We start from the raw sequence: 17,355 nt of genomic DNA, 5'->3' as shown, positions 1-17,355 counted from the left end.
TTAGGGATTTCGACCTTATATTTAAACTCAAGATAACCACATAAAAAAAAAAAAAAAAACTCAAGATAAGTTCCATGTGAATCACACCCACTAACATGCCTCTGTTTCAAGATGCGATGTTCGAAAGTACCAAAATCAAATTGACAATGCAAGCCTTTAATTGAGGCTTATGTGTGGTCCTTCAAATAAGGTAGGTACTTTAGAAAGTGACTTCAACATAACTAAGTTAACAATAACAAAAGAGTGTTAGCATGTTAACTAAGTTAACAATAACAAAAGAGTATTAACATGTTAAAAAATGTGTTGCTAACATATTTTTGTAAAACTAAAGCATTGGACTTTTTTAATTGCCTATGAAAATGCTATTTGTTGGTCATCACCCAACACAAAAAAAGATGCAATATGTGTGGCCATGAAGTGCCTAAGGTGGCCAACCATTGAACTTGACACATAGACTCACTTTAAGCTTAGTGCAATATGGTTGGCTCAAAATCTTGGGCACAATGTAAATTAAAGAAAAAATGTATCACAATGCCTCAAGAAAAATATCCCACAAAAAAAAAATTCAAAACTTGGGAGTTGACAGTTAAGAACACTGTAGTCTTCTTATTTACAAATTCCTTCATTGAACATAGATAAACAAACATCTTTTTGAATATACTAAACACAAAGATGCAACTTTTTCCTCAAAAAACTAAAGTCATAAATTAACACTTACTCACTCAGTCCCCTCAATCAGACTAAGAAAATTCTCACTCACTTCCAAACGGTTTGTTAGAAATCCACATCTTTAATTCATTGTTTCCATGAAGCATCATCACTGAAATAATTATCTACGTCCCATTTACATGACTCAAGATCTTCATCCAACGGAATATCAATGCAATCAACATTACAAAACGTCGTAGGAAGAGGTTGATCACAGAGTGCTTCATTGGAAAACAAGAACCCATCATCACAATAAACATCAGTAGTTAACCCATTAAACACTTCTTCTTCTTTGAACGTTTCTTCCAATAACGGTGGTTCTATCCAAGGCTGAAACACGAGAACAGAAGTGGGTGAAGCACACGCAGAACTCGTTCCGTTGACAACACTGTCACATTCAAGGGACACTGACTCGTGATCTTTCAACCGCGGTTTGATGAAATTGGTGACGGCTTCAGCGCCTCTGAATTTAATAGCGGCTTTGTCGTAAACCATGGCAGCCTCTTCAGCCGTGTCGAACGTGCCAAGCCACACTCGCGTCCGCCGCGTAGGGTCTCTTATCTCGGCTGCCCACCGGCCCCAGGGCCGTTGCCGCACGCCACGAAACTTGTGCTGTTTGAGATTTTGATTCTGATTCATGTAGCCCACCTTATTTAATGGATTAATGTTTTGTTGTTGTGGTCTGAGACTTTCATTCTCTTTGGTTGCATTTGCATAGCAACAACTACTGTCGTTGTCGTGATTTTTGTGATTTTTCTTGTTGTTGACACAAACAATCTTTATCTCATTAATCACTTTCTTCACTCTTGCATGTTCTCCTTCTTCATCACTAGAAGAGTCTGTGGCGTCTTGATCCGTCACCGAAATGCGAATAACTTTGGGGAGAAATTTGGATGATTTCACAAGTTTTGTGATGATGGTTTTTCTCTGGTACTCCATTGCTGCAAAAAAGCCAAAGGCCAAGAAAGAAAGAGAATCAGATATTGAGAATTTTTGGAAGAGAATCCCTGTTTTATAGCATGTTCTGTTTCTAATTTCAGTTGTCTGTTTATTTGTTTTTATTTTTCCTGTAAATATTAGTGAATTAAATATTCATAAATACCATTGCCTTAATTTCCTAATAAATTAGAAGAAGCTTTTCAAATTTGTTAATGACTTTAAAAAAGCTTTGAACAGCACCAAAATTCATTATTTAGTATAAGCTGTTTTTTTAAGGGAAATGTTTTATTTGGTATAAGCTGTTAGAACTACCAATAATTTTAGTTTTTCTCTTTTAATTTTGTACTAAAACTATATACTCACTGATTCATTATAGATACTCCAGTAATTTAGAATATTGATAGTTTATTAATTGAGCATATATGATTTTTAATCAGAGGTCAATTTTCAGATAGTGAGATAAAAGTCAAATGCTTGGTCACCAAGGAACTCTTAGTTTTTCGTGTCATCCTTAACTATTTTTATTTGCTTTCTAGTCCTCGCTCCTTGTGTCATGAAATAAATAATTTTTTAGACTATAAATAATACTAGTATAAATTAGTTTTTTAAGACAATAAATTAAATTTTGTAGCTATAGTCAATATGTATAAAAATATGTAGAAAAAATGTTTTTAAGGAGTTTTTAATCTAATTTTTTTCTCGACTTACTTTAACTTAAGTTATTTAACGAAAAAAATATTCTGGTTTTAAAATAATTCAATTAAATATGATAAGATTTAATTTTTTTTTAAAATGTATTTAGTCGTGTATCAGGCTAACTAACTTTCTATTTAATTTTTAAATATATAATAATTAAAAAATTACAATACACATGTAATCTACTAAAATATTAAAATATAACTTATTTATATTTATTATATAAAAATATAATACGTTTATTAAATTTTTCATTTATTTTAAATTACAAAATATTACTTCATTAGTTTTTTAAAAGGTTTTCATGTGATGTATAAAATTTTAATATAAGAAAAAACTGTATGAATAAAATAAAAATTAAAAAATCTACTTCTAATTATTTTAAAATTCCTTTATACAATTGTTTCTTATTTATATTGAAGAAGAATTAATGTTTCATATTTTTTATTTATCAAATATGTTTTGTTTTTGAATAAACACGTTGCCCTTAAATAAAGCTTATTAGTCATACTCACTCACCTCGTTTCTCGAAAGGTAAAGCGGTGAATTGGTCAATGGCCTAATAAATATCTGAAAAAGTTATTTTGGCTTTTAATTTGTGGACAAGAACAACGATGAGCACACTATTCTGCACACTTGTTGGCTTGGCTTGGGGATCAAGCAATAATAAAATTATTATTTTGTCAAAAGATTCAAGAATCTTTCCAAATTTATCAAGATTATGGGAAGAAAAATTACATAAAACACTTTCCAAACATTTTTTTTTAATATCAAATGAGTAATGTATTTTTTAAAGAAAGTCAAGATACAACTTTCATTTATTTACTACGTTTTTCTTCGTCATTGTAGGCAATCATGAATTCATGATGCTGAAGGGTTGTGTTCACTCGTACCTACGACTACGATTTTAATTTACGCATGCCATACTATGTTTCTTACTTTTTGGGGGAAGGAATATAATTTTTTTTGCTAAATGTAAAATAAGGTAAATGGGTTATTATTACTACTATATTATTAATAACAATTTAATTAATTAACTAATTAATAATAATAATAATAATAATAATTAATAATAATAATAATAATAACAATAATAACAATAATAATAACAATAACAATAATAATAACAATAATAATAATAATAATAATAATAATAATAATAATAATAATAATAATAATAATAATAGCTTCATCCCCAAGCAAAGCCAACAACTGATTCAGAAAGACCATTCTTGGTCGAGCAGCTCTTTGGATTCCCAATCTCAATTCTCCATTTTCATTCCTACAAAGAAATTAATGAGCAATAAGGAACCACCATAATGAGGATGTTATTATCACTCATTTTCCATGCTTAAGGATATTTTGTAAACTTTCTTCAATTCTCCAAAACTACCTTTTAAGTTTGTAAAAGAAAAAAAAAAAGAAAAAAGAAAAACCACCTTTTATGTTAACGGATAGAGAAGAAAGAAAGAGAAATTAATAATATAGGTTTTTTTTTTAAAGAAAGGGGTATATATATAAAGAAGATAGTTAAAAATAACAATAAAAATATTTATTAACTTTTAACAAACAGTATCTTTAAGTAAAAAAAAAAAAATCTGTATCTTTAAGAAAATCATAATAAACCAATGTGCAAATTCACATTATAATATTCTTTTTAGGGTTTTCAATATGAAAAAATTTCTCCAAGTTGGGTTTTTTTTTATTTTTGTTCCCTATAAATTTCTTTTTAAGTCCCTCAATTATGTAGACTCTTGAGAAGTTTATAAACTCTTTTGACTAAAAGGAGATGACGTAATATAATGACTCCTACGCGGGGTTTTACGTTCTCTACAGAATCTGTGAATGGTCTATGGTGCGTATTCATGACTCCGTTTTCGAAGGCCTTTGTGCCCCTTGGCAGGACGCCGTGGTGGTTAAACTACTTAGGAAGAGGGTAGCTTTTCCTGTGCTGAAAGAAAAGCCGGTTCGTATGTGGAAATTGCTAACTGGGTTTGACATGCTTGACAACATCAGTAATGGTTATTTCATGATTAAGTTTGACACGAAGGAGGACCGCATAAAGGTTATAGACAAGGGGCCCTGGCTCGTTTTTTATCACCATTTGATTGTTCAAACATGGTCTCCTGAGTTCATTTCCCCGACAACGAAGATTTGGAAAACCATGGTGTGGATTTGTTTCCCTGGCTTGAATCTATACTATTATGATGAGAGTATTCTCCTTGCCCTAGCGGTGGCCATAGGCAAACCCATTAAGGTTGATGGTCATATGAAAAATGTACGTCGGGGGTGCTTCGCAAGAATCTGTGTTGAAATTGATCTAACGAAACCCGTGATCAGTCGAGTGTGGCTGAAGAACTTCTAGTACAAGGTAGAGTATAAGGGGCTCCATCGCATTTGCTCTACTTGTGGGTGCTACGAACACCTCACTCGAGATTGTGCGTTGAAGCCAACGAATTCAGAGGTCCCAGTCTCAACACCGATAGAGACGGAAGTGCAACTATCGTCGCAAGCAACCACTGCGGCAGAGGCAATTTGAGTTAGGGGAGGGGCAATTAATGAGGATCGCAAAAAATCAAGGGAATCATAACAAGGGAGATCAAGTCATTATGGCTAATGATAAGAGCATTATTGACCAAGATTCGTTACATAGTGATTGGCTTGTTGTCTGGCACCGTAATTCCAAACAGAATCCCAACAACAAACAAATTGACGGGAAGCAGAATCTAGGCCCATCGAATTCTAAAACAAGGAAAACAGGCAAATATCCTCTTAATAGGAGTACGAGACCACCAATTTGAGGTGCTACGAAGTCAGGCATGGCCTTTTACTCCACCAAGAACAAGATGGCACATGAGACTAACGTAAGTATTGAGACCCCCCCACCCCCCCCACCCCCTCTTTAGCAATTAATTGCTAATGCACAGAAGAGTAAGACTATAGTGCAAAACATTAACGTCACCCACCTAGTCTGAATTTGGCAACCACTTCTAAAAAGGATGTGGGACAAGACCCTATGATTGGAGGTGACCCCACCACGCAACATATTATCACAACAATGTCTCTAGAGGATACTATTACTGGCACAGGTTTCCTTTTCGCATGAGGCAGACATGGACATTGCGATTCCTTCAAAGGAAATATTAGTGACTGATGGTGATCCCACAATGGTAACATAGGGGTATAGCTACCCTTCCTCCCTCCTCGTCTTTGTTTTCCATGAATTGCTAGCTTCAACGACATTCCGTTAATTGCATGGAATGTACAAGGTGTAGTTGTGCGTGAACGGAAGCGCCATATTCATCAAATAGTTCAAAATTACAAACCATTTTTCCTTCTTTTATTTGAGACTCACTCTTTAGTCATGCGGATAGAAAAATTTTGGGATAATCTTGGCATAAACCAGGATATATCCAAGAAGCTCAGCGCCACTCAGGGGGCATTTGGATTCTTACGTCCAGACAGGATCTCACATGCGATCTCATTGACTCTATGGCATATGCTATTACCATTTCTACCTAGAAACCCAATTCTCAGTGGTTCTGTAAAGTTGTATATGCCCCCTATTCCTATTGCTCGCTCAGTCTTTTGGGAATATCTCATTCAATCGGAGTCCACCGTTCAGGGCCGGTGGTTGATGTTGGGTGACTTTAATGACATTATTCTCTCTTTAGAGGTGTCTGAAGGTATCTTCTAACCCTCTCATGCTTTTGCCCTAGCTAATATGTGTTCTCTGAATGTGGCCTCATAGACATGGAAACTATTGGTGGTTGCTTCACTTGGCGCAAGAATATTCATCAGGATGGTCATGTGAGGAAAAAACTCGATAGATGTTTAGCTAATCCCACATGGCAGGTACACTTCCCGCATGGGCTCGCTAAACTACTTAACCCCTTTGGTTCGAATCACAACCTAATCATGGTGCATTGTTATAAATCTCCTAGTGTCAGATGGAAAACATTCCACTTTTAAGTAGCATGGAAGACCCACCCAGAGTTTCAGGATCTTGTGTCACAAACGTGGTCTAATACTTTGGGCAATGCGATTAACAAGCTGGATAGGGTTAAGGAGAAGGTGATTATCTTCAACAGGGAAAGTTTTGGTAACATCTTCTAGAAGAAAAGGGAGTTAGAAGCTAGGATTAAGGGGGTTCACAAAATTCTTTGCACCATAGTCACGTCTGATATGATTCAACTTGAAAAGACTCTTTAGAAGTAGTGTAGGGATGTCCTAGCCTAGGAGGAGATCCTTTGGTTCCAAAAATCATAGGAAAGTTGGGTAAAATTTGGTAATAAAACTACCAAGTTCTTTCACACCCAAACTATCATAAGGAGAATGAAGTAACAGAAAACTAAAGAAAATGAGACAAATAAAATTGGTATAAAATTCTTCATTCAATATATCAATTATTACATTATTTATAGTAATGGGAATAGAATGACCTAGAACCTAGGTGAATAAAATGGAATCAAATCATATTCTCATAAATGTAATATATATGCTCATAAATATATGGAAGGAAAAATAAGGAAAGGAAAATAATGTTCTGCTGTCAAATAATTTAAGCTAGGATTATATGTTTCCTTATTTAAGCTAGGATTATATGTTTCCTCTATTAGCCCTCCACAAGTTGGAGGTGCAAAAATGTTTTGTAACTGCAGCTTGGAAAGATTGGTGTTGAAAGATTGAGGAGGGAGAGCCTTTGTGAATATATCCACAAGTTGATTTGAAGAAGGGACTGGGAGCAGTAACATGAGTCCAGCTTGGGACTTTTCACGGACTAGATGACAATCAATGTCCAAGTGTTTGGTGCGTTCATGAAAGACTGGATTGACAGCAATGTGAAGAGCACTATGATTATCACAGTAAAGTACGGGAGTCTTGGAAAGGGGAATTCGTAGATCTCTTAGAAGGTAAGAAAGCTATTGTAATTCACAAGTTGCAAAAGCAAGTGCTCAATATTCAGCCTCAGAAGAGGAACGTGATACTGTAGTTTGCTTCTTGGTTTTCCATGAAACAAGCGAATTGCCTATAAAGAAGCAATAACCAGTAATAAAGCGCCTAGAGTCAATACATGTTGCCCAATCAGCATCACTAAACCCAAGTAGATGAGGAGAGCAAGTCCTTGGAAAAAATAAGCCTTTTCCTGGACAACCTTTGAGATATCGAAGAACACGGATAGCTGCAGCATGATGGGCTTTTGTTGGTTTGGACATAAATTGACTTGGTTGTTGTGTAGCAAAGGCAATATATCAGGGCGTGTGCTTGCCAAATAGACTAGTCTTCCAACTATGCGTTTATAAGATAGGGGATCATCAAGAAAACCAGAGGAATCATTATGGAGTCAAAGAGAACTATCCATAGGAGTGGAGGATGGCTTACGCCCAAGCATACCTGAATCTTTCAGTAAATCCAAACAATACTTACGTTGGCATAATGAAATTCCTTTATCAGAATGTGCAACTTCAATCCCCAAAAAATATTTCAGTTTCCCCAAATCCTTAATGTGAAAATTAGTGTGAAGAACATGCTTAATGCGTTCAATCTCAGCAAGGGAATTACCGGTCAACACAATGTCATCAACATATACAATTAAAGCAGTAAATTCAGAATTATGAGCCTTGATGAATAGACTATGATCAGCATGGGCATGTGAATAACCACAAATCAGCAATAGATTAGATAATTTTTCATACCATTGGTTGCTGGATTGCTTTAATCCATAAAGTGATTTCTTCAATTTGCAACTCTGACTTGATGTGTAACCAAGCAAGCCAGGAGAGATCTCCATGTAAACGTCCTCCCTGAGGTCCTCGTGTAAGAAAGCGTTGCTAACATCTAATTGATGGAGGTGCCTTCGATTAATCTATGTTAGAGCAAGAAAAACTCTAATAGTGGCCATCTTAACAACAGGGGAGAAGGTTTCAAAGTAATTTATGCCCTCAATTTGAGAGTATCCTTTTGCAACAAGACGAGCCTTGTGACGCTCGACACATCCATTCGGTAGTCGTTTGATTTTATATACCCACTTGCACCCAATTGGTCGTACATGAGAAGGGGTTTGAACAATGTCCCAGGTTTGATTTAACTGTAGAGCCTTGATCTCACATTTCATGGCATCACGCCAACATTGATGTTTCACAGCTTCATGAAAACTGGTGGGTTCGTGCTCAGATGACAGAGTCATAAGGAAATGGCGATGAGAAGGAGAGACATGAGTGTATGAGAGGAAACTCTGAATTGGATATGTGCATGTTGATGATGATTGAGCAGAATTGAGGGAAGGAATTTGAAACTGATAATCAGAAAGGTAAGAAGGAGGATGAGTGTCGCGGTTGGAGCGACGTGGTAAAGCATGGTTAGATGGTGGTTCTTGGATGTGTTGATCAATGATGTTGGGATTTGGTGTGTCGATTGTAGGAGGAGTTGAAGGATTTGGGAAAGGTGATGGTGAGCCATTGGGTTGAGGAATTGTTGGTTCAGTGTTTGTTGTGATAGGTGTGGATGGGGTAAATTGGGGTGGTGTAGGTAGCGTATATGAAATTGGGTCTATATGTATTGTATGTGAAATTGGGTCTATATGTGAATGTGGTTGGGCTTTGCTAGTAGAGAGGTTTTGGTTTGTGTGGAAGGGAAAGAAAGATTCATGGAAAACAACATTTCTGGAAATGAATATTTCTCGTGTTAATGTCTAAAACAACATATCCCTTGGTACCATTTTGAAAACCTAAGAATGCCCCTTTTCTTGAACGAGGTTGAAACTTGTGAGTTTGATTATGAGTTCATGCATAGCATAAGCAACCAAAAACTTTGATCATAGAAAAATCTAGGTGAGTTTTGTATAAAAGCTCAAATGGTGTTTTATAAGAAATAACAGGAGAGGGAACACGATTTATGAGGAAAACGGCATGTTTTATAGCATAGGACCAAAAATTTGTTGGAAGTTCAGATTGAAACATAAGGGCCCTAGCTACGTTAAGGATATGTTGATGTTTGTGTTCCACTCTTCCATTTTGTTGAGGGGTATACACATAACTAGTTTGGTGAATTATACCCTTTGAAAAAAAATCTTTAAGAAAAAATTCAAGACTATTATCGGATCGAATGCATTTAATTTTTGTTTCAAATTGATTTTCAATCAAATTAATAAAATTTTGAACATTTGTTTTCACTTCACTTTTTGATTTTAATAAAACCACCCAAGTATATCTACTAAAATCATCAAGTATAGTTAAAAAATATCTATGTCCATGAATTGATGATTTAGAAAATGGTCCCCAAATATCCATATGAATCAACTCAAAAATTTTAGAGTTTCTACTCGAACTAAGAGAATAGGGCAATCGTTTTTGTTTAGCTAAATGACAAATGTCACAAATTTCATTAGAATCTTTTGAAATAAAAGGGAATTGTTGATTTAAGACATTAAGACGATTACCAGATAAATGACCTAATCTAAAATGCCAAAGCTTAGAGGTATTGGTGTTGGTGGTAGTGATATTATTGGTAGATGGGCTTTTATCCTTTCCAACTATCAAGTGAAAAAGGTCTTCCTTCAAGTCAACCAAACTAATCGTCTTCAAAGTGCTCATGTCCTGTATTTCACAAGAAATTTTAGAAAGATCACTAGAAAAAATAATACGACATAGGAAAGTATATAATAACTTTGGGATAGACAAAAGATTGAAGCTAAAATCAGGGACAAAAAGAATATTATGGATGATAAAATCTGGAGTGAATTTTATGCTGCCCGAAATGTGGGCTTGGACAGTTGATCCATTGGGTAAATGAATCTTTACTGGTGCAATGGTAAAATATGTATAAAAACAATCTAAGGAACAAGTTATATGGTCTGTGGCTCCAGAATCAATTATCCATGGTGTCGTGTGTGAACTAAGAGTGTTAGGTGTGTGTGTGGTAGGAATAGAAAAAACAAAATGACTACCAAAACCAGAATTGTGAATTTGATTTGGGTTAGAATGAGTGAGGTTGGCTCGTGTAAGAGTAGTCTCTGAGCTTGCACCACCAGGTCCAGAGAATTTGCTGAGAAGATTCATCAATTGTTGGTATTGGGCCATTGTGATGTGAGACAAGGAAGGTGGTGGTGGTGGTGGAGTAAGATCGTCCTCACTAGATGAGCCGGAAGTAGCCATAGGAAGATGGCGACTGGAAACTTAAAAGGCTCTTGATACCATAATAGAAAACTAAAAGAAATGAGACAAATAAAATTGGTATAAAATTCTTCATTCAATATATCAATGATTACATTATTTATAGTAATGGGAATAGAATGACCTAAAACCTAGGAGGATAAAATGGAATCAAATCATATTCTCATAAATGTAATATATATGCTCATAAATATATGGAAGGAAAAATAAGGAAAGGAAAATAATGTTCTGTTGTCAAATAATTTAAGCTAGGATTATATGTTTCCTTATTTAAGCTAGGATTATATGTTTCCTCTATTATGTAGCATTTAAGCTAGGATTATATGTTTCCTCTATTAGGAAGAATTCTATTACGGCCCTTTCGATTATTGATACATGGTGCACGGATGTAGATTTACTTAAAGCAGAGGCACAATCTTTCTTTAAGAAGCTATTCATTTCCAATTATCATTGTGAACCCCATAGCCTTCAGCTTGATAATATTTGCCCTATTAGTATTGATATGGTTAAGTATCTTATTAAGCCTGTCTCCATAGAGGAAGTGAAGCACATAGTTTTCTCCATGAGCCTTTACAAAGCCCCAGGGCCTAATGGCTTCCAGCCTTTTTTCTATAAGACATACTGAGACACTGCTGCATATGATGTTTGGGATATAGTCCGCACTGCTTTTGATTTTGACACTTTCCCACCAACTTTGGCAGAGACGCTAATCATCCCCATCCCCAAGGTTGATAACCCAACTACCTTGAAGGAGTTTCTCCCCATCAGCTTATGTAACGTCTTCTTCAAAATTATCCCCAAGGTGTTAGTGCACAAAATCCGTCCACACATGGACTCCATTATTGGTCCGCTTCAGAGTAGTTTCATACCCAACAGAGGCACAACTAATAATGCAATTCTTTCCTAGGAAGATGTTATGAACACAGAACGAACACCAAGAACAGAGCAACACAAGGAAGAAGAAGCAGGGGCAAAAAGGAGAATCATCAGACCAAGGTACCTGGATGACTACACACCCAAATGACAGCAGCCACGTTAGCAAGGCTCTAGAAATTTGTCGTTAGAAAAGTTGTACCTCAACCCCAAGGCAATCACGCAGTGCATTTCTCAATTTCTCAATTCCTTCAAGGCCCAGAAGAAGCCAAAATCTGTTAGAATTAAATTCTAGAATGATCATAGACAGCATACAAAATACAAAAAATGATTTTTTTAAGTAAGAAAATTTATATTTTATTTGTGAGGAGGAACTTTTTTCCTAAAGATAGTTATTACATAGAAAAAATAAAATATAAAATATAAGTTATTTTTTTAAAGCAAGTAAAAAATTTACTTAATTTGCGGAGAGAAACTTTTTTGCTAAAGATAAAAATTATGTATAAAATATGAAGATGACTTTTTAAAGTAAGTAACAAAAATTATACCTAATTTATGAAGAGGAATTTTTTTTTACTAAAGGTAAAAATTGTATATTTTTGTTATTGGTCAGAATAAAATAGAAATTATATTTAAAATATAAAATGTTAACATGACTTTTTTAATAGCATATAAGAAAATCTATATTCAATTTACGGAGAGAAACTTTTTTAGTAAAGATAGAAATTATATATTTGAAAATCTATACTTAAGTACAGGGAGAGACTTTTTTTCTTTTACTAAAGATAAAAATTATATATTTTTATTATCATTCAAAAAAATATAAATTATATTTAAAATATAAATATGAAGATGATTTTTTTAAAATCAAGTAAGAAAATCTATATTTAATTTATGGGGAGGAACTTTTTTTTAATAATGATAGAAATAATATATTTCTTTATCAATTAGAAAAAATATAATTATATTTAAATTATATATTAACTAAGATAGACATTATTATATATAACATATGAATTTAAATATATACTTTTCTTAAAAGATAAAATATGAAGCAAGAAAATGTAATTTTACTTTATAATGATTTATTGATCATTTGAATTATTCAAAATGGAGATCAATAATTTTATGAAGATATAAAGTGAAATTTAGATTTTTCTCAAAATATAAAACATATAAATATAACACATGGGGATGCACTATTTTATGAAAACAAATAGGAGAATTCATACTCAATTCATGGAGATGAACTTTTTTATTAAAGATTCTTTTTATTAAAATTGAAATTTATTCAATCTCAATCTAATTAATATATATTTAGTTACAAAACAAAAAGTAATTTAAATCAATAAAATTATAATTTAAATACAAAATATAAGATATTTTTTATGGCCTTAATCTTCTAGTTCGTCACGAGAATGAAACCTTGATTAATCTAGATTTCGATGGGAGATAAGTAAAGTCTAGTAAAAAATTATTTTGATCAAGGATCAAACTTGGATACTACTTGAAAAATGACTATTTTTAAAAACAAGTAACAAAATTTATACTTAATTTAAGGATAGTAACTTTTTTACTAAAGATAGATAATAAATATAAAATATAAAGATGATTATTTAAAAGTATGCAAGAATGACAATACTATGAGAAAAACTTTTTTACAAAAGATAGAAATTATACATAAAATACAAAATAGGGATAATTATTTTTAAAGAAAATAAGAAATTTTATATTTTATTTGTGAGGAGGAACTTTTTTTCCTAAAGATAGTAATTACATAGAAAAAAGTAAAATATAAAATATAAGTAATTTTTTTAAAGCAAGTAAAAAATTTACTTAATTTTCCGGGAAAAAAAATTGGCAAAGATAAAAATTATGTATAAAATACGAGGATGACTTTTTTAAAACAAGTAACAAAAACTATAACTAATTTATGAGGATGATTTTTTTTTTACTAAACATAAAAATTATATATTTTTGTTATTAGTCAGAAAAAATAGAAATTATATTGAAAATATAAAATGTTAAGATGATTTTTTTAAAAGCAAGTAAGAAAATCTATATTCAATTTATGGAGAGAAGCTTTTTTAAAGTAAAGATGGAAATTATATATTTGAAAATCTATACTTAAGTACAGGGAGAAACTTTTTTCTTTTACTAAAGATAAAAATTATATGGTTTTCTTATTATTCAAAAAAATTATAAATTATATTTAAAATATAAATATGAAGATATTTTTTTAAATCAAGTAAGAAAATATATATTTAATTTATGGGGAGAAAGTTTTTTTAACTAAAGATAAAAATTATGAATAAAATATAAAATGTGAACATGATATTTTAAAGCAAGTAACAAAAAATATCCTTAATTGGGAGAAACTTTTTTTTACTAAAGATAAAAATTATACATTTTTGTTATTAGTCAGAAAAAAATAGAAATTATATTTAAAACATAAAATGTGAAGATGATATTTTAAGAGCAACTAAGAAAATCTATAATTAATTTATGAAAAAAAAAACTTTTTTTAGTAAAGATTTAAATTATACATTTGAAAGTCTATGCTTAATTAGAGGGAGGAACTTTTTTCTTTTACCAAAGATAAAAATTATATGTTTTTCTTATTATTCAAAGAAATATAAATTATATTTAAAATATAAATATGAAGATAATTTTTTTAAAATCAAGTAAGAAAATATACATTTAATTTATGGGGAGAAAGCACCTTTTTTTAGTAATGATAGAATTTATAATTTTTTATCAGTCAAAGAAAATAAAAAATTATATATTTTCTAAGATAGAAATTATTATATATAAAATTTGAATTTAAATTTATACTTTTCTTAAAATATAAAATATGAAGCAAGAAAATTTAATTTTACTTCATAATGATTTATTAATCATTTGTATTATTCAAAATGAAGATGAATAATTTCATGAAGATATGAAGTGAAATTTAAACTTTTCTTAAAATATAAAATATATAAATATAACACATGGAGATGTACTATTTTTTTAAAAACAAATAGGAGAGTTTATACTCAATGGAGATGAAATTTTTTACTAAAGATTGTTTCTATTAAAATTAAAATCTATTCAATCTAATTAATATATATTTAATTACAAAAAAAGTAATTTAAATCAATAAAATTATAATTTAAATATAAAATATGAAGATGATTTTTTATGGTCTTAATCCTCCCATTCTTTAGGGGGAAGGGACCCTAATCAATAAAGTTCAACCGGAGTAAGTAAAACCTAGTCAATAATTATTTTCATCAAGGATTGAACTCGAGTACTAACCGAAAGATGATTTTTCTAAAACAAGTAGCAAAATTTATATTAATTTATGAAGAGTAACTTTTTTACTAAAGATAAAAAATAAATATAAAATATAAAGATGATTGATTAAAAACAAGTATAAAGATTGATACTTAATATACAAGAATGAACTTTTTTACTAAAGTCAGAAATTATATACAAAATACGAAAATCAATTTTTTAAAAGAAAGTAAGAAAATTTATACTTGATTTGTTAGAAGGATCTTTTTTCCTAAAGATATTAATTACATAGAAAAAATAAAATATGAAAATTATTTTTTTAAAGGAGGTAAAAAAATTTACTTAACTTATGGGGAGGAATTTTTTTATTAATGATAAAAATTATCAAATATGATGATTTTTTAAAGCAAATAACAAAATCTATACATAATTTATGGGGAGAATTTTTTTTAGTAAAAATAGAAATTATATATCTGAAAATCAAAGAGTAAAACTTGAAACCAAAGAGTAAACAGATCCAAGAAAAATATGACAAAAGGTAGATTCAGAAGGAGGAAAGTACGTCAGAGATAACATTGAAGTAATTATAAAAGTTAGGCTTATAATGTTATTGTATGAAAGGATTGAAAACAAACCATGTTTAAGTTACGTAACAAAGTTTTATAAACTTATTATTAAAAACTCTCTCAATATGTAATTTTCAAAGTCTTATTTTTTTTATAAAAAAAAAAAAATCTATCCGCCATGGTTATTGGCCAGGTAATGGAATGATTAATCATTTTAAGTGGTGAGACTATACATGTCTTACAAAAAAATCAAATTTATTTTACATTTCTATAATTTGTCCCTTTTTTCTTATTATTCTTTTATTATTTATTATTTTCTTAAACAAATGTTTTAATAACAAATTACTATTTTTACCCAGGTAATTTTAAAATTTATCTTATAAAATTTTTCCTAAAAATAGAAATAACATATAAAATATAAAATATGATTTTTTTAAAAGCAAGTCAGAAAACTTACACTCAATTTTAGGGGAAGAACTTTTTCACCAAAAATAGAAATTATATATTAAAATATGAAATATGTCCTGTATTTATTGTAAACAAATGTGTTCATGAATAACAAATAAACACAAAACTTAGATATCATTTTTTGATTTGTTGTCCATCTATTAGATAGTTTTTAGATAAATTTTGTTTGTTTCTTTAATTTAGTAAATTTGATTTGTTCTCCAACTTATTTATTCTATAAGATATCATGACATTATTTTTTTATGAAATATCTATATTCATAGTAATTCTTATATAATATTTTTAAAAACCTGTGCATTGCGCGGGTCCAACAACTAGTGCAAAACTATATGAAAGCTCGTAAGCTACTAACTAAGAGTTAAAAAAATAAGAAGATGGTTGAAAGATTGAAAATTTATAATCTAGCTTATTTAATTGGAAATATTTGATAATATTAACTAATAAATTAATTGATAAATATCAAATGATGTAAAAGGAAATAATTAATATTTCTAATATTTGAATTATATTCTAATAAGTTATCAATAATAACTTTTTATATTTTGTATTATAACAAAATGGTAAAAAAATTTGAAAAAGTGAAATTAAAAGAAATAAAATTTATTAGAATTATAGTGTTTAATATTTAAATACTTTATTGATAATATTATTTTAAAACAAAAAATAAGAAAGTTTTTTTCTTTATAATTTTTCTTAACCATTTATTTTTTATTTTAAACAATAAGAATTTCAATGTGAATGTCTTTCACTTCCATGGCAACAAAATAATTGTTAGAATTGATATGATTTAAAGGATTTCTAACCTTAAGAAGCCGTGTAGTGATCACAAATAATGAGTTGTCATTGGGTGATATGTGCATGTAAGAATATAAAATTTGGTAAAAATATAAAATTTGGTAAGAATTTGGAGAGACAACAAATAAAAAAGGATAAGAGGATTTTTAAATTGAATAAAAGGATAAAATAGAATTTCAAATAAAATAGTAAGGATTTTCAAATAGTTTCTTTGGATTTATTTATTTATTTGAGTTTTTTTTGTTTTTGTTTATGTAAAAAAATTATTTTGTTTGTTTTTATTTTAAAATTAACTGTTTTTTAATTTTATTTGTTTATTTATTTGAGTTTCTTTGGTTTTTTATTTTAAAAAAATTATTTTGTTTGTTTTTATTTAAAAATTAACTATTTTTGTTTGGTTTTTTATTTATTTTATTTTTGTTTTTATTTTAATTTTTTATTTAAAAATTATCTTTATTAGTTTTAATTTTTTATATAGTTCATTAATCTATATATATATATATATATATATATTGAATTTTAAAAAATAGAATTTATGTACAATAGCATTTAAGAATAATGCATATATTTAAATACTTAATATAAATATAATTTAGTTAAATATTTATGAAAAATGCATATATTTAAGTGATCTAATTATTTTACAAAAATAAATTAAATAAATAAAACATGTTCAATTTTGATAATTTGCATTATTGTAAAACTATGAGTAGTTAAATATGAGTTAATCTACATTAGTATTTAAAAAAATTAATTAATCCTTAAATGAAACTAGACAAATTTACTTATGTAAATATTTTTTCCAAATCCTTAGTACATAAATGATAATCCATAAAATGAAACAACATTACACACAAGAT

The 17,355-nt window shown here is 29.9% G+C and overlaps 1 protein-coding gene across 1 annotated transcript; it reads right to left on the bottom strand.

Annotated features, from left to right (window-relative positions):
- Window positions 1-546: 546 nt before the first annotated feature.
- LOC114406396 (pathogenesis-related genes transcriptional activator PTI6-like) lies at window positions 547-1,710 on the bottom strand. Its single transcript, XM_028369088.1, has one exon. The coding sequence runs from the start codon at window positions 1,645-1,647 to the stop codon at window positions 796-798; it is 852 nt and encodes a 283-aa protein (XP_028224889.1). The 5' UTR covers window positions 1,648-1,710; the 3' UTR covers window positions 547-795.
- Between the last annotated feature and the right edge of the window lie 15,645 nt (window positions 1,711-17,355).

Source organism: Glycine soja, chromosome 3 (genome assembly GCF_004193775.1).
Source record: "Glycine soja cultivar W05 chromosome 3, ASM419377v2, whole genome shotgun sequence".
Classification (NCBI taxonomy): Eukaryota; Viridiplantae; Streptophyta; class Magnoliopsida; order Fabales; family Fabaceae; genus Glycine; species Glycine soja.
This window is presented reverse-complemented; position numbering and strand designations above follow the sequence as displayed.

What these genes read in the sequence shown, in the direction of transcription:
- LOC114406396 (XM_028369088.1), bottom strand. Translation starts at nt 1,647, where the DNA reads ATGGAGTACCAGAGAAAAACCATCATCACAAAACTTGTGAAATCATCC.